The 18170-nt window shown below is 43.1% G+C and overlaps 1 protein-coding gene across 2 annotated transcripts in view; it reads right to left on the reverse strand.

Moving 5' to 3' along the window:
* LOC119461730 (putative methyltransferase-like protein 7A) overlaps positions 1-18170 on the reverse strand; it is a 167860-nt gene that overhangs the window by 82648 nt on the left and 67042 nt on the right. The window contains exon 1 of one of the 2 annotated variants that reach the window (XM_037723100.2): positions 9190-9358. The exons of the other annotated variant lie outside the window; for it this stretch is intronic. Coding sequence (XP_037579028.1) covers positions 9190-9199 — 10 coding nt within the window. The 5' untranslated portion in view covers positions 9200-9358. Of the gene's footprint in view, positions 1-9189; positions 9359-18170 lie in introns of those variants that run through there. 2 annotated transcript variants of the gene reach the window in all.

Genomic DNA, 18170 nt, shown 5'->3' on the forward strand with positions numbered 1-18170 from the left:
TTAAACTTTTTAGCAAAATTTACAGATACACACCGCAGTTGCATAACAATAAGTTCCTACAGTGATATATATTTAAAGCATCGGCTACTGCTTCTTACATGCCAGAGAATCTAAAAGAGCTAATTTCCCCAGAAGAGACTTCTCATAGGCACTATTTGTTGACGTATATGTTTACCTGAGTGCAGCGCATCGCTCACCAACGACCTGGGAGGTGAGATAAACAATACACAGCGTGTAATGAGTTTGTGATTTCTTACAATTGTACTTATATCTTCGAATGGAAACTTAAATGGAGCAAAATTATAGCGCATTAAACCGGAACTAAGCCGCTATTTGCTTCGTTCAACAGCCTGTTATATACAAAGATTTTGTTGATGCCGTTCAATATATACTCCCGTGCTCAAACGATTTTCTGAATAATCCAGTCAATACAAATTCAGAAAATTGGGAAATTGGATACCTAACGCAGCCATGAAGTAGCCATTGGTTTGGAACGCAGGCGAAAAAGGTAATGCGTGGGAAACCAGCTAACATCGTTTACCTAGAGGTTAAGAGGAGAAAAAGCGGGAAACGGCCATGGACATGACTTTCCTGCACACAGAGCAAACAACATTGTTCTAGACACAGGTACATATTTTATTAGAATACAAGCAAAGCGGTCCACCACTACTGGTATGCTCTGGACTGCTACTCTGCACTGAAGAAAAAGGAAAGGGAAAAGGAAAAGCAATCAAATATGATGATGAGGACATGAATATGAGTATATAAAATAAGAACCGAACACAGTCATTTCTTTAGGTATCCAGTGTAGTCCGATGGTCTTCAAATTGTCAATATCAGCCCTTGTAGTTGTTATTGCTACTGTGTGATCACTCATAGCGGACTAAATAGTGCTCTCAGACAATTTTTGCCTTCAGATGCCTAACTACGTTGAAGCCAGCGGCGTCCGCTCTGACACGTAGAAAGGGAAATCGCAAAGCAGGTGTTGCACAGTGTTAGACACTTGGCAGCATTCCTAGTTGAGGCAGGTCGCAATGTTGAAAAGATGTTCGTAGCGTCGAGTGAAGTGCAGGCTAATCCGGTGAAGCATACTTGCTTTCCTTCGCTTGGTTTTATATGGCAGGCGAAAAGTCCACCCAGAGTCTACTTCCCCCAGTCTATTGTACCGATGATCGGGTTCAGCCGAGCAAGTTACAGAGCAATTTCGAATGACCGAACTAGACAAATAGTTTGTAATGATTTACAAGCGCAGTACCTTTACATCGTCGACTTTGACCTTGCTTCCGCGTCAGATAGCTCGTTGCCTACAAGCCACAGTGTCAAGGTTCCCATTAGCAGACAATTTCGTGACAATTCCTCTGCGCAATATTGATTACATGTGCGACGTCTTAGGCTAAAACCTAATAGCCGCCTCTTCTCGATAAAGAGTCAATGGCTTGCAGGGCTGATTTAGCGTCATACATTTATTTATTTATTTATTTACAAATACTGCTGTCTCTATTTCGAGACAAAGCAGGAGTGGGTACAAGATTTTAGTACAAACAAACACTAAGATTATACAAACAGACTAACAGGCGATATGGTTAGGTAATTGGTCAATGAACTAGGCAAAAGGCAGTACGCGTAGCGAACCATCCACGTTGTTTCATATTTCAACTGTGTGCGGAAAAAAAGAAAATTTAAGACAGTCAATATGTGTCCTGAAAGGAACAATGTTTAGTGCATGGCTATGACGGGTTGCGCGTGCGCTAGGAGATTTGAAAGAGAATGGAGACTGAATACCGGATGACGTGTGAATAATCTTGTGAAGCAAGATGATTATTTCACGCAGGGGCGGATCCAGGTTTCTTCTGAGGGGGGGGGGGGGGGGGTCAGCTTCTGTCAATGATGATGATGATGATGATGATGATGATAGTAGCCTTTCTTATTTATAGAAATTCACCATTTCTTCTCACGATAAACCCCCGTTTTATACGTCTAGAGCAACACCTGTAGCCCACCATGGTGGCTCAGTCAGCTCAGGCGTTGCGCTGCTGAGCACGAGATCGCGCGGGATCGAATCCCAGCCGCGGCGGCCGCATTTCGATGGAGGCACAAAGTGAGGTGATAATAGTCGCTGTGAACAGTCCAATTAACTAAAATTGAACAATTATTTTTTTCGACTGCAGTAAGTGGGTATGTTTGTATTGAAAACTTAGAGGCAGTCGTGTTTCTTACTGCAGTCAATAAAAAGTTAATTATTAAATTTTAGTCAATTCGGCTGCTGACAGCGATAATTATCACCACTTTGTGTCCCCCTGGCCACATAACTTATTTGCGCAGGTGCTCTTCACGTGCCTCCCAGTGCCTAACTTAAAGAAAACCATAATGCTTAATTTTGAACACCTGGTATATCTAGCCTGTATTGTTTCTTAAAATAAAATTTGGGATGATCTGTAGCAGGTTCGTTATAAATGCTTAAGCACGGGTCCGTCTTTGGCGTTCCGTTGGGACACATTGATTTCCTTAAGGAGATTCTTTGTGTTCGGCTGAGACACCTTCGTTTGCTTTGGAGCTCCAACGCGGCAACCACTACACTGTTTGTTTACGATATGCGAATCACCGCGTATGAAGAATCGCGACGCCACCTACAAGAAGAACGATGTATTTTAGTAGCCGAGAGCGCGAGCCAGCATCTTCATGTTTTGTTTCCCGCGCGACGCCATCCTTTTACACAAGGCGCGCATCTGCTCCCGTTTCTCTAACCACGCGACGCCATCCTCGGCCCGCGCGCTGGCGTTGACCGCTGACGTCACGCTCCCCCACTTCGCAGCCGCTGCTCGAGACTTCGCCCCGCTCCGCGAGAACGCCCACTCAGATAAACGGATCCAGCGGCTTTGACCCTACTATGCCTAATGTACGGCAATAAAACTGCGAAGTTACAATGAAAAACTTGTAGCGTACGAACGATACTGTGCTCGTACTGGATATTGTCAATGTGTAACTGTGATCACAATGAGTGCTACAGTTAAAAAAAGTTGCCCATGCGTAGTTCTTAGTTTAGCTGTTAGTTGTTATTTATACAGGGTTTGTCCGAAAAGTAATGTCAGTGAGTCGATTAAAAAGAAATTATTGATCAGATCGGTACAACACAATAAAATGTTTCAAAATAGGCTCCTCCTGCGTCGTTACATTGCTTCTAGCGAGATTTCCAACCATCGAAGGCGTCACGTAGGCCTCCTTAGGAATGTCCTTTAGAGCCTTGGTGCAAGCCCCTTCGACTTTGCCAACTGTCGCGAAATGATGTCCTTTCATGGGAATTTTCAAGCGCAGAAAGAAGAAGAAGCCTGGGAGAGCCACGTCAGGACTGCAGGGCGGCTGGGGAACCGTTGACATCTTTCAATCGGCCAGGAAGCGGGTCGCAAGGAAGGCGGTGCAGGCTGCATGGTGCGTTGTCATGGTGAAGTTTCCAATCGCCCCCGATATCAGGCCGCGCGCGATGAATCCTTCGTTTGAGTCGCTTGAGCATTTTCACGTAGAATTTGGCTTTCACGGTTGTGCCATGGGGTACAAACTCATGGTGGACAAGGCCACTGATGTCAAAGAACACAATCAGCATGGTCTTGAACTTTGACTTGCTAATTCTGGTCTTCTTGGGGCGAGGGGACGCCGAGCTGTGCTACTTGGCACTTTGCCTTTTTGTTTCGGGGTCGTATTCAAACACCCAAGGCTTGTCACCTGTGATGACATTGTCCAAAACGTGGGGGTCACTTTCGCACATGTCCCAAACCTCCTGTCATGTTTCAACTCGGCTTGATTGTTGGTCGTCCATTAACATTTTGCGCAAGATCCTCGCACACACTTGTGCGAGGATCTTGGATAGCTTGTGCACGTACGGAACAACGTGCACTATCACACAACCTTAAGAAAGTTTCAAATAGGCATAATATCAACTTGCTTTTCAACGCCCCTTGCAAGCTGTCTTCGATTTGTGCACGCATGAAACCACGATACAGGCCCCCCACTTGCACTGTCAATCACAAAACCCGATTTTTGTCTGATTGCACGAGTAATGTAGTGTATCAGATTCCCTTGAATTGTAGAAAAGTTTACATAGGTCAAACTGGACAATGTTTCAATGATCGTGCTCGACAACACTGCAACAACGTAAAGAACGGATATGGTAGCCATTTAGCTGACCGTTGTAAAAAACATGCATGCGCTCCGATGTTTAATAAAACGAAATTTATAGGAAAAGGAAAATCTAAGAAGGAAAGGAAATTTTAGAGGCCTTTTGGATCAGCATCGAAGGTGACAATTGTGTCAGTTCGCCTTCTCTTCTACTATTGGAGAAAGAAATAAACTTCTTGAAAGAAAGATTGGCATCGTGATTAGCGAGTGTTTGATGTGCGCATGTATTTTGAGTATGTATAAAAAGGCTGGATTTATTGTAATAAACATTCAGTTGGCAGTCAGCGCTTGTCCTGTGGTCTTTGTTCCTTTCTCGTCCTGGTTAATTACGCGCTGTTACTTCATACCTTCGCTCAACTATGAACCAACTAGCCCTCATCAAGTTGTTACTAATGGAAAAGTTTCCACTGCAGACTTGCCGAGTTTCACACAAAACTCGATGGCAATCCTTTGTTCCGACGAGCGCTGCATTACGGCTTGCACGGTAAATAAAAATGAGTTGACGAAAAACCTTGTCCTTACTCTCCAGATTACCGCAGACGACTGAGCGACCACGCGTGCGTATGCTAACTTCCCCTTCCACCAATCCCAACTGGTCTTAGCACGCTGCGACGTTTAGTCGCTTCACAATATAATCACTGACATTACTTTTCGGACAAACCCTGTATATGAACACTTCCGCAAGTGGTCTCTCTCCTTAGCAGGTTGGTCGCGGAAGCGATGACACCCCAAGGAGCAACTAAGTTGATCAGGCGCGAAGGCTCTCGCGCGGACATCGGCGTGTTTTGCAAAAGGGACGTCCCTTCGTTCATTCGACGCCACCTACGGGACAAGTGAGGCACCGCCGGCGCCAGGAGGTCCAAGGTGTTCATGAGAAAAAATAACTACGGCAACTTCGCGACACCACACCCCGACGGAATACAACTAAGCTTGTGAGCGAGCCAGCTTTACTTCTACATGGCTGATATCACTGATACTCGCGAAATATACTTTTGAAGAATGCTGGTGGCCATATTTTCTTGCGACAGGGCCATCACCCTGTCAGCGTGGGGGCGATGCAGAAATCTGAGGGGGGGGGGGGGGGGGTCAGGACATCCGGACATCCCCCCTGGATCCGCGCCTGATTTCACGTGTGCCCCTATGTTTCAAAGTCTGCAATGATAAGATGCGAGCATGTGATGAAGGTGAAAAGTGTCGATCATAACGACCATAGATGTATCTGATTGCTTTTTTCTGAACTGATTCCAAAAGGCCAATGTCACAAGCACAGTCAAGGGACCAAACAGTTGACGCGTATTCCAGCATCGGGCGAACTAGTGATTTGTAGGCAGTTAGTTTACATCCCTTTGTTGCATTTTTTAAAGTTCGTTTAAGGTAATCGAGTTTCTTAAGTGCTTTTCCAGAGATGTGATTAATGTGAGCATGCCATTTTAAGTTATGTGAAAAGATCACACCCAGGTATTTGAAGTCATTAACGAGGGACAAGTAACTACCATTAGCATTGTAAGAGAAATGTAGCGGCTTCTTTCTGTTACCAAAGGTCATGGCGACTGATTTAGTGAAATTATTTTTTATTTGCCAAGTGTTACTCGATTCGCAGAACAATGAAAACACATTGTTTAATTCCTGTTGAACCGCATTGGTAACAGTGCGGTATAGGACGCAGTCATCAGCATACAGACGCAACTTCACGCCGGTATTATTAGTAATATTTACTACATCATTAATGTAAATTACAAATAACAGAGGTCCAAGCACCGAACCCTGAGGCACACCTGACGTGACTGTGACTGATGATTACTGTGCGTGATTAAAAGTGCAGAATGGAGTTCTTAGTTGTAAGTAGTCAGTAATCCAGCCTAGTAATTTAGACCCATAGAATATTGCACGCAGTTTACACAGAAGCTTTTTATGGCAGACTAGGTCAAAAGCCTTCGAATAGTCAATAAAAATTGCATCCGTTTGATCGCCATTGTTATAGTGCAGAAGCTATGTCGTGCGTAAATTGAATGAGCTGCGTGACAGTAGAAAAACCGATTCGAAAGCCGTGCTGGTTTTCGGAAAGCAGATTGTGACAGGTTAGATACTGAGCCATGTGTTTATGAATAATGCGCTCAAGAAGCTTGCAGCAAGTGGAAATAAGAGATATCGGTCTGTAGTTAGCTGTTAGTTGTTTATCGCCAGATTTAAACACTGGAATGAGACTAGCAATTTTCCAAGCTCGGGGAACGGTTGACGTGTCCAGCGATTTGTTGAAAATTACTGTAAGATACCGTGCATTCCATTCCGAGTACCTCTTTAAGAACATATTAGGTATGGCGTCAGGTCCCGCGCTCTTAGTTGCATCAATTTTCAGCAACAGATTATGAACCCCTGCGTAAGTTACTTCGAGACTGGGCAATTCGTGTACGGAACTATGTACGAAGTGAGGGTAGGAACCATCATCTTGATGAAAGACAGAATGAAAATAGTTATTAAAGCCTTCAGAGATGGTGATAGGATCAGTGCAAATCTGATCGTCGATAATGATTGCTACAGAGTCATGAGAAGAGGGAAGTATTGTTTTGCAAAATTTTAATGAGCTTTCTTTCATGAACTTTGTTAATGTCGTGTTAAAGTAAAAGTTTTTAGCTTCTATCATCTTTGTCTTTAGTTCAGACTTGAGCGAGAAAAGGAGTGCATCGTGACTTTCGCTGCGTGGGCGGTTACGCTTGCGCATGCGTTTAATGCGTCGTATGAGCTGGATTATGTCACGTGTGTACCACGGATGCTTCGGGTTATGTTTTACACACTTTTGTGGCACGAACTGCAGCACACAGGTACGCACTATACTATAAAACTGTTCTAACAAAGCATCAACATTGCCGGTTTCACTGCTTGCCACGAAATCACCAAAGGAAGATTCTAACAGTTCAACAATATCACGATCATTAGCATGGGCGAACGCGGTAACAACGTTGAATTTCGGGTTACAAGGTTCGCAGACCACGTTAATTTGTACCAAAACACCCTTGTGATCAGATAAACCATCAACTATGTCACACTCAAAACCGTACTGTAGCAGTTGTTGATTAATAAAAACAAGGTCCAGAACAGAGTTTACTCTGGTTGGACTGCAATGGACGTTCTTTTTACCCCGATGTCCCTATTTCTTAGCGCCTTGCTGCATCCCGGCGAATCTCTCATTTCTAGCACATATATTATCAGTAAAATCAAAATAATGCAAGATGTTTTTAATGTTCTTTTTCCAGTGTCTGTGAACAGCTGTATACGAAATTTTGAGAAAAATTAACGATGGGGTTTTTTTATTTAGATTTTTAAATAGTGTTCATTTTCGTCAAAACTTCACATTTGAGTCAAACTGTAAAAATGGAAATTTGTGCTACCACAACAATATTCAGCAAAATCGTTGAACAGGATAAGGTCTTATAGCCCACCAAATTTCAAAAGGCTACATGCATTAGTTTACTAGATAAAAATTCGTAAATATAGCAAATTTCGAAAAGTGTAGCAAATTAAGATTTTTTTCTAAAACACTTCCGTTTTGCACAGAAGCCTCAAACAACGCTTGCTGACTCTTCTTTACGTATACGTTTTACAGAAGAAAATTCATTCTTTGTAGCTGTAATATTTTGTATTTTACATTGTTGTGAATTTGCAAGAATGCCCGGTGCATGAAAATGGCGCCTGCAACCTGAAGAACTTCGACATTTTTTTTCTTCTAAAGTATCCATTTGTCAAAGAAGTTTGTCAAAGAAGAAGTTTGTCAAAGTTTCGTACTACCGAGTGATATGTGCACAAAATGTAAAATATGGAATGGAATATAAAATATGAATTTTTGGACCCGTGTTGATCTCTCGTGGAACCACCCAGTAGGCACTGCTGCAGTTCCAGCCTACTGCGTAAGGCGGTCGATGACAACGATCATGCAGCAGTTACCGTCGGGTGTCATAGGATGCGGACCGCAGAGATCAATGCCCACACGATCAAATGGCTGGGTGAGGCAAGGAAGGGGCTGCACAGCTCCGGATCAACAGTGAGGCGGAGATTTGCGACATTGGCAATCTGCACACGAGCGAACGAATTTGCGGCCGTACGCGAACATTCCTTGTTAGTAGAAGCGCTGCCGAAGTCATTTCTGTGTTGTCAAGACTCCGGCGTGGCCGCACTAATGGTTGACGGGAAAATATACGCGGATAGCGATTGTTTTCACGATGAGGAAAACGAACACGTCTATCTGCAGCAGCATTTTCAACGCACCGCACAAGACGACGTGGAAATTACGATCTTGAGCGCAGCCCGCAGTATCTAATGATGGTCATGCAACAAACACCTCCCCCCCTCTTAAAGATCTGAATGACATCTACTGGTCTTACATGAGCGAATTGCGTGTTTGAAATAAATTATTTAGGGCAAGTTTTCACCCACCCATAGTTACACAAAAGTGAAACTGAAAATCTGAAACGAAAACATAAAGAAGGAACAACCTAAACTTTGAAAAATATGATAACCACTGACAGTAACGCATCATCAAAATATTTATCTGTGCATCACATCTCTTGTAAAGCACCGTTCTATTCTTTTAGAGATCGCATAAAGAAACTATGCTTTCAGAAGCACTTCGGACTTCCAGCGCTAACGCCTGCTCCGCCGCAATGTAAGGACGTGCGCGCTTTTATCATAAATATCATAGCAACAATTAGCCTTAAAGCAAATATCAGGGAAAAGCACACCCGTTTGCTACGCTACGGCAACTGTCCAGGCGTGAAGAGTCGCTTTCCGGTTAATTAAAAAAAAACGTTAGGGCTCCAAGAAACAACAGATAAGTTAGGAAACTGTAAAGAAACTTTTAAGTCCTTTTCTTGTTAAGTACTGCGGGACAATATTAGAAATATCTCGATGCTGTCGTCGGTGAGCGCGAGAACAGAATGCCAGTGCTCTTTGTAAACAGCCAGTTCGAAGGCAGATTTGTCGTGAATAAAAAGGACGCGGAATTTCAGAAAAAGTTTTCTTACCTACCTTGACACATCAGGTTATGGTTTTCAACTGCATACCGAGGGCGCGTGCCCGCGTACTGCGTTGTGGTTGTCTGTTAACATCGGTCCAGCCATGCGCCTTAAAATTACTCTGGCACCAGTCCAACCGCGTCCTAGTTTCCTGGCGCACACGAGGCGGCCAAGGCCGAGTTTCCTCGTTTGCGTTAGAGTTATGTCTGGTATTGAATACGTCTGCTGGTGTTTTTTTATGTCTCTACCACGTCGAGCCAGGAAAGCGAGGCGACACACACGTTTTATCTCTGAGACGTCAGCGATCATTATCCGTTCAAGGCAACTTGACTCGTTCGGCATCGTGTGCTCTCGCGTTTGCATTTTCGCCTTTGACTAATGAACTGATCACTTGTTTTAATAACTAGCACTCATAATTACTGCTGTTGCTAGCAAGTAAATGTTATTTTTGCCATGCCATGTAAGCATCCTGCTTCAAACTATCGGTCTCATCAGTCGTTTCAATTAAGCACTTTTTTGTCTTCGGACGTTACGATGGTAAGCACCAGTGTGTAAACTTCTTTGACAAAAGCTTCCTGTATTTTATTTTCACTGAATACAGAATGTCGAATAAACGCGCCTTTCGCTTCCTATTTAGTCAAATACAGACTTATTTCGCAAGGCAGTTCTAACAGATATTCTAATTCAATTTACCAACTTATGATTAGTTGACAATTGATACAGATAATTAGGTGAACAACAAAATTTCGTTCAAATCAGCGCCGAACGTCGCAATGTACAGTGCTCCCCACATGAAATACGTTAAGTGGATTAATGAAACCTAATCTAATTTGATAACCACTAATCAGTTCGTAGATGTTAGTGCAGAGTTCTGCCTGGCAATGTCGCAATCAAAGAAACAAAAGAGCTAATGAAGTTTACCAAATCCTGTGGACAAAGGATACATGTATTTATTGATTTCTGTATATATTTATTCATTTGTTTACTATTATGACACAATTATTATCAGTCCCTTTTCAGCAGTGAACATACAAGACATATTTTGAGGAAAGCAGTGTACGGCGCGCATACCCTTGTTTGTTTACTTGTCTCTATATAATCTCGCTAATGCAATGTTCGTCCTACCTTCAGAATTCTATGAGCCTTTTGACATGTGCTATTTGAATTTTTATTGTTGTAGTAGTTGCCGAAAACGATTCTTTTGCGTGTCGGAATATAGCCTCATTTTGATAAAATGAAAGTCAGGGCGCGGACATAGTCCGGAAGTAATGCGGACGCTCTGCAGTCTACCGTCACCGCGCCGACAGCGGGACTGGCGGCGTTCGGCGCGCCTTGGCGTGGCCAGCGCTCGGATTAGATTATGTCCTATCTCACGCCAGACCTGCTTGACCCGTGTGCATCGCGCGCTATCTTGGCTGGCCGACAACATGCTGGCCTACACTTCGGGTGCCCTGAAGAGATTGCGCTGTTCTTGCCTTCACCAAACAAATTTGGCGGTGATCGACATTGCCATCGCTACATCTACTGTAAGTATATTGATATTTATTACAGCGGAGCTGTTATATGCAAGGTTCTGGAGGTTTGTGTGCGTAGGCAAAAAAGAAGTCGGCCACCCCAGAGCTCCCGACCGGCCGATCCCGGTGATGAAAACTGTGATCAAAGCGCATCGCCGGGTATGCCCCAGCTACATTTAATTGCGAGAAGTGTAAAAAGGTATATTGATAAAAAATACCGTAATTAAAGAAAGTGAAACCGGAATAGACACTGTTTTGTATGAATTGCGGTTTGACGTCACGGGCTCTATAGGCAAACCACGTAACCCTATCTCAGTTCCCTTCCACTCGCGCAGTGGTTAGGCCGCGTGGGGTAAGGACTGCGGAAGAACAGAGCGCCTACGAAGAACACCGTCGTGAACGGAAGCGGGAATGTACGTGGCGACGACTGGCGGCACGTAATACGGACGAAGATGGTCCCGCAAACGCCAAGCGTATGCACCTTTGGTTGGATGACCCCTCATACTCCACTCCCATCGTAATTGTGGGTGATTTCAACATAGACGTGTCTCCGCTAGACGGAAAGTTTCGTGGCGTTTCTCTTGGAAAGGCTCGGCATTGAATGTTACACAAACATCAGTGTGCCCACGACGCGTCATCGGTCATGCATAGACCTCGCATACAGCTGAGCTGGTCGTCCACCTTCACAGAGTGAAATGGCTCTGAATTTGCCTTTTTAGCAAAACTTCAGAATAAATGCTTGGATAAAAATTGCTTGACTGGCTAGAGCTTTTGTAAAAAAAAAGCGCTGATGGACTATCGTGGTATTCAGAATGCCTAACGAGTCCGAGGAAATGTGCAAATAATTCATGTACTCCATTTACAGTATACTTGTGTAAACAGGCTGTTTCCGATCATCATTTAGGCAGATACTATGACACCGAAGTAGGATGTACGGAAGCGCATCACTCGATTGGCGCAGGTAAGTTCTGAGACATTCAAGTCGCCCTACTTGCTCAGGAAATGCTGCTCAGTATTAAGATTGCCTATTTTGTAAAGCAAAATTGATGGTAAACAGTTTAAACACCCTAGGTATGTTCTATTCGCCCTGTCGCTTTATTCAGGAAAAGTACCTGTCAGCCCTTTTCTCTGAACCATCCTTCATTTCTTTTTCACACCTAGGAAGTTGAAACTTTTTTTTTAAGAGAGAGAGTTTCTTGCAAATTTTGGGGGGCTTTTGTGGAATTCATAGCGTACGCACATATATTTGGGCACCCTAGTTGAACCTCTTATTTTGGAATTGCCCACTTGAAACAATTGTCCGCACAGACGTCACCGAGTTATTAAAAAAAAAGATTAGCTATTACAAGTCATCCCAAAAAAACATTGCAATAATAAATACACACTATTTCGGAAGTGTCTTCAGTGAAATATTACACATTATCACTACTTTAAGGTATATAAATTAAAAATAAAGTGACCTTAATCATACTGTTTTTCAATGATTTCTCACACACGGGGCGCGAGGCTAAACGACAACTTTCTAGACATATGCCCGTTTCACAGCGTCCGTCGCTGAAACCACTGGCGCTTTCCCGGCTTTTTTCACGCAATTCGCGCCGTGTGCTCCAGCAGTGGTGAGTCGTTTTCCGTAACTGGCCTGTACTGTTTGGTCGTTCTTAAGGGTAATTTTCGAAACACTGAGTTTTATGACAAGCCAGCAATAGGTAGGCAAGATGGACAGCACTGTATCTGTGTACCTATAAGCACTTGTCGTCTCGCCTCTCTTGACGCACCACGTTTCACCTGCTCTTGCTATATAATTGTTGCGACAGGTCGTTTTCCCTCAACTAGACTTACCGTTTCATCGTTCGCGACTGCAGTTTTGCTGCCCACTCTGAAATTTTTTACAATGGCTTCACACAGCCATCACTTTATCGGTGTTTCGCCAATAGCACCAGCGTCGAAAGTCACGTCGAGCAAGCGTTCCGAGGCTGAAACCACATGGCGAAAATGACCAGTCATGCGCTATGATTCTGCTTTCCAAAACAATGTTCGAAAATGGAAGCGTCACAGTTGTCTCTTACGTGCTTTTCTTTCGGGCGACTTACTCTTGTGTTATGGAGGCGTTCAGCGCTTGTGCAAAAGCAGTAGCACTGAGAATGTTTTTTCTCGGGGACTGCTGTCTAAAGACATCCGAACAAAGAAATTAGTTCTCTCGGTAGCCACTGCACTAAATTTCGTGAGGCTTGTTGCATTCAAAATAAAACGTTGAAATATAGTGACTGTAGCAAGAAGAATTTTTATTTAGGTTGTCCTATTTGTATATATAAGTTGTTCAAAATAGCCGTATTACAAAACACAAAATAGTTCCAGGAATCTGGGACAATAACTACTGCGGCGAAACCGACCCTGGGGCGATGCGGTTTGCGTAACTCTATGGGAAGCATTAAAAAATATTCATTGCTCAGGAATGCCTCACTTTTCGTGAATTGAACTTTAGGCACATAATCTGGACGACAGTCTCACGCTATATATGACGTCTCGCTTAATTTGAATGGCGGGATTTTTTTTTCCTGAGACGCTTTTGTAGACCCGTTCAAAATGCATGGGGTGATTTTTTAAATGCAGATTGCAGCGCACCGACGACTCATCAGCTAATTGCACTCTGGTGGCATATACTCTAGGTCTCCCTCCATATTTAGGTCAAGTTTGGTTTTCTTCCGCTAGCTCAAATTTTTTCCTGTGACCTTTTTGTTCAGCCACTTTGCGGCGAAACAGCACTAGAGCGGCAAAAGATTCGTCTGTCGTTATATTGAAGGGAAAGAGATCGTCGACCACGTTAAAACTCATAGACTCGAATGTACCGCTATGATGCGCATTCGTGCCAAGATGTACAATCAAAGATGACACTACCCAATTCTGCAACATGTAGCGGACCGATTGGCTTTATGAAATGACATCCAAGCATTAAGCTCGGCTATGCGTGCTTTTATAGTCAATTTTCAGCGCAAGTTAAAATGTATTTTTTGGAATTAACAAAGATAAACATGACGTTCTAGCTTAACCTATGAATACCCATCAGTAATTACACTGAATTCCTGACCAACTAAATAAGTACTTTCACAACAGGCTAATTAATAGAACTATAGCAACTAGTGAGCACTTGTTACTGACATACTAGGTTTAGTTATTTCGGTTTTACACACCTAAAATGAAATGGATATCAAATGAAATATCATAAAACAAGTAATTCTACCATGAGTTTTTTTTTTTGTTTTTATAAAATGCCCCGGTAAAGCCGCTCGAAAATTCGGTCAGACAAAAAATTGGACGTGTCTGAGATAGACGAAAGGGGGGTAGAGGTCGCGTTTTTGAGATTCGCAAGCCGCTTTCTCGAAGCGGGACTGGGCCTCTAAACGCCTATTAATTGCAGAAAAACTGCTGATTCACAGTCGACCAGCCGGCCGCTTGTCTTATGCGCGCGGTTATACGCGGTTATCAGATCAGCCATTCCCGATTCGCACTCGGCCATGCTCGACGGTGCAAGCTGTTGGCGTGGTAATGTTTTTTCTTTCTTTCTTCTGTTATTGTTAGTACGTGTATTCTGTTTTGGTCCAGTACACTTCGTGGATCATCGCGCGAATTTTGAATTTTAAAGGTCCGTACGCCACGCGGTGTAAAAGCTGTGAACTAAAGGCGATGTCCGGAATTGCTGGTGTTGTATAACTTTACAACTCTAACTCAGTAATGAGAAATGATATCACAACCCTGTACACTGCACATAACATTTTATTTCGTCTATTTATTTAAAGAGACCTTACAGGCCCCTAGAGGCATTGTGTAAGCGGTGAGAGTAGAATAAGAAAATTATAACTTATAGCACAATTATAGAGCACAAAACATATGTATTAACACAACCCGCTGAAAAATACCACTAATTTTTGAGTGGTACTTTACCAAGCCTTCCTAGAAATTGTAACAATGTTCCTTCTTCTTCTTTCTGGGGTTTTACGTGCCAAAACCAGTTCTGATTATGAGGCACGCCGTAGTGGAGGGCTCCGGAATAATTTCGACCACCTGGGGTTCTTTAACGTGCACTACAACGCAAGCACACGGGCGTTTTTTCATTTCGCCTCCATCGAAATGCGGCCGCCGGGGCCGGGATTCGATCCCGCGACCTCGGGCTCAGCAGCGCAACGCCTTAGCTGACTGAGCCACCCTGGCGGGTAACAATGTTCCTTAAGTGGTTAATTATTACTTCAAGTTTGTCCGCTCTGGTTTCTCTAGCAATACAGCTTACGGATTTGCAATGTGCACTTGATCCAGAGTTACGGATTTCTAAACTTCGTCCTAATTTTTGTTTAGCGTTGAACCTAAAATTTATTTTTGGAGTCACTAGAAACCAACCTTGTCTTTGATATTCAACGAAATTCATTCAGTTTGGTTCGGTGGTTTCCCCATTAAAGCGTGTCTGCATTTTGCATGTATTTGAATGCGCAGTATCGGAGTTAGCCCCGAGATAAAACTTCCTCTTAGAGGAAACTTCAGCTCAGAGGCTTCTATCTAAATCCATCAACGTAGAAATCAGTTTTCTCAGCTAGCACTGTACCCAATTGAATGAGGTTCGCTTCATTTAAGGGGAAAATGTAAGATTTAGTTACTATGGCAAGCGGATTTCTCATTAGGCTGTCACTAAGAGATATGGTTACAAGTCTATAGCTATACAATGAAAAATCGTTTCACAATTCTGGAAGGTGCACTTAATTGCACATGTAATGCGGACAAAATTGACACAATATACTATACTCTGAAGTTTGCCCCTGGATGTCATTTCTGCGGTACCAATGTAAACATTGCAACATATTAACGTAAGCGCCAAATATGTGAAATTTGCCCGCTTTAGATGTAGTAACTGCTACAATTAGGATATCGTTTTTTTTGATGCAGAGTTACGGATTTCTAACCTTTGTGCTTCTATTCTTTTTTAATCTTACGAATTTTCCAAAATAATTATAAAATATCACAGGCCTTAATGAAAATGCTGCTTGCGATGCTCATCGCAATTGAACTTTGTTTCTCCAATGCAACAAATTTTTTTTAGATCAGTCAAGCGGTTGTCTCATAAATGCGCTTCTGTGTATTAAAGGCATTTGAAATATCGGAGTCAGGCCCGCGCTGGAGCTTCCTCTAAATTAAGAAAGGATCGCGCGCTGTTGGCACTTGACCGTTTACTGCTCCAGCCTAAATTGGTTTCGCGTCCAATTAATAAACCTTATTTAGCATCTATACAGGGTGTCCCAGCTATCAGGCAGCACGATTTAAAAAAAGAGGAACGGCGTTACGCGAAGCAAACCTAGTGCGTAATCTTTCCAGTATAGTGGAGTAGCCGCCAGTATATTTTTCGTTAGTGAGATTTAATTAAATTATTGTACGTAATTATTTAACTCCAGAAGTACTGTCCTAATTATCAAAGTGTCAATTAGAAAGTTGTAGAGCAACATGAAAAAATTCTCCGATACGGCTCTCTGTAGCTCGATACGGGCTACATAAATGTGTTTTTCCGACTGTGAAAGCAGCCCGCGAATACACGCAGAATTGCCGCAGGACTGGCAGCTCGAGGCACTTTGAATGTATTCGTGGGCTTCTTTCATGCTCGGAAAAACACTTTTATGTAGCACGTATTGAGCTACAGAGAGCAGTATCGGGAGTTTTTGATATTGCTCTACAACTTTCTCATTGACACTTTGATAATTAGGACAGTACTTCGCGAGTTAGATAATTAAATACAATTAATTAATTAAATCTCACTAACGAAAAAAATACTGGCGGCTACTCCACTGTACTGGAAACAATACGCACTAGGTTTGCTTCGCGTAACGCCGTTCCTCTTTTTTTAAATCGTGCTGCGTGATAGCTGGGACACCGTGTATATACCAGCACCCACGTAGAGTATAATATATGCAGATGCATTATATGTGACCAGATAATTTTTGCAGGCATTGGCAAAGACTGAGTTGAAAACTATAAACAATCAGGTCAACGCTTTATTATTTTTGAAGAATAAATCAGGCAACGAACCTAGCGATTTCTTTTATTACATAATATGCATAAAAAGTTGCAATGTTTTTAAGCAAAGTACCTTCGCTATCTTTTGTGTGCTCGAATCTACTCTCCTAGCGAAGTCTCACTATATTTTTTTAGGCTTGCATCGGCATGACAAGATGAGAAACTGAAGATCCCGCGGATTGTGGGAATTGATGTTATGCACAGCATTTCGCTCGGAGCTAACTAACGACAATCTTTTTGGAGAACGCGAAGCGTTAGAAGCTGGACCAGTGTGTTTGTGTAAGACGGGCAGCTATGTGTCTGACGCCAGCGTGTGTGGACCACAGCCGCAGAGCGATGGCGACAACGATCGTCCGACGGCATTGGAATTATTACTCCGGCAGTCCGACAAGAGCTTATTTCATGCTGATTATTGGGTACTAAATAGGTACCATCGTGTGAATGAGACGGTGATGGCATTATTTCTACTCTGGTGGTCCACAATGACCTTAATTCATGCCGATTGTTGGGTACTACACATTAACCTATCATGTAATTGGGACGGTGATGGCATGATTCCTACTCTGGTGGTCCGACAAGAGCTTAATTCATGCCAATATTTGGGTACTACATAGATACTATCGTGTGAATGGGACGATGATGGCATGATTTCAACTCCGGTGGTCCGCAATGACCTTAATTCATACCGAGTGTCGGGTACTACAAAGGTACTATCGTGTGAATGTGACGGCGACAGCATGATTCCTACTCTGGTGGTCCGACAAGAGCTTAATTCATGCCAATATTTGGGTACTACATAGGTACTATCGTGTGAATGGGACGATGATGGCATGATTTCAACTCCGGTGGTCCGCAATGACCTTAATTCATACCGAGTGTCGGGTACTACAAAGGTGCTATCGTGTGAATGTGACGGCGACGGCATGATTTCTACTACGGTGGTCCGAGAAGAGCTTAATTCATGCCAATATTTGGGTACTACATAGATACTATCGTGTGAATGGGACGATGATGGCATGATTTCAACTCCGGTGGTCCGCAATGACCTTAATTCATACCGAGTGTCGGGTACTACAAAGGTACTATCGTGTGAATGTGACGGCGACAGCATGATTCCTACTCTGGTGGTCCGACAAGAGCTTAATTCATGCCAATATTTGGGTACTACATAGATACTATCGTGTGAATGGGACGATGATGGCATGATTTCAACTCCGGTGGTCCGCAATGACCTTAATTCATACCGAGTGTCGGGTACTACAAAGGTACTGTCGTGTGAATGTGACGGCGACAGCATGATTCCTACTCTGGTGGTCCGACAAGAGCTTAATTCATGCCAGTATTTGGGTACTACATAGGTACTATCGTGTGAATGGGACGATGATGGCATGATTTCAACTCCGGTGGTCCGCAATGACCTTAATTCATACCG

Source organism: Dermacentor silvarum, chromosome 8 (assembly GCF_013339745.2).
Source record: "Dermacentor silvarum isolate Dsil-2018 chromosome 8, BIME_Dsil_1.4, whole genome shotgun sequence".
NCBI lineage: Eukaryota > Metazoa > Arthropoda > Arachnida > Ixodida > Ixodidae > Dermacentor > Dermacentor silvarum.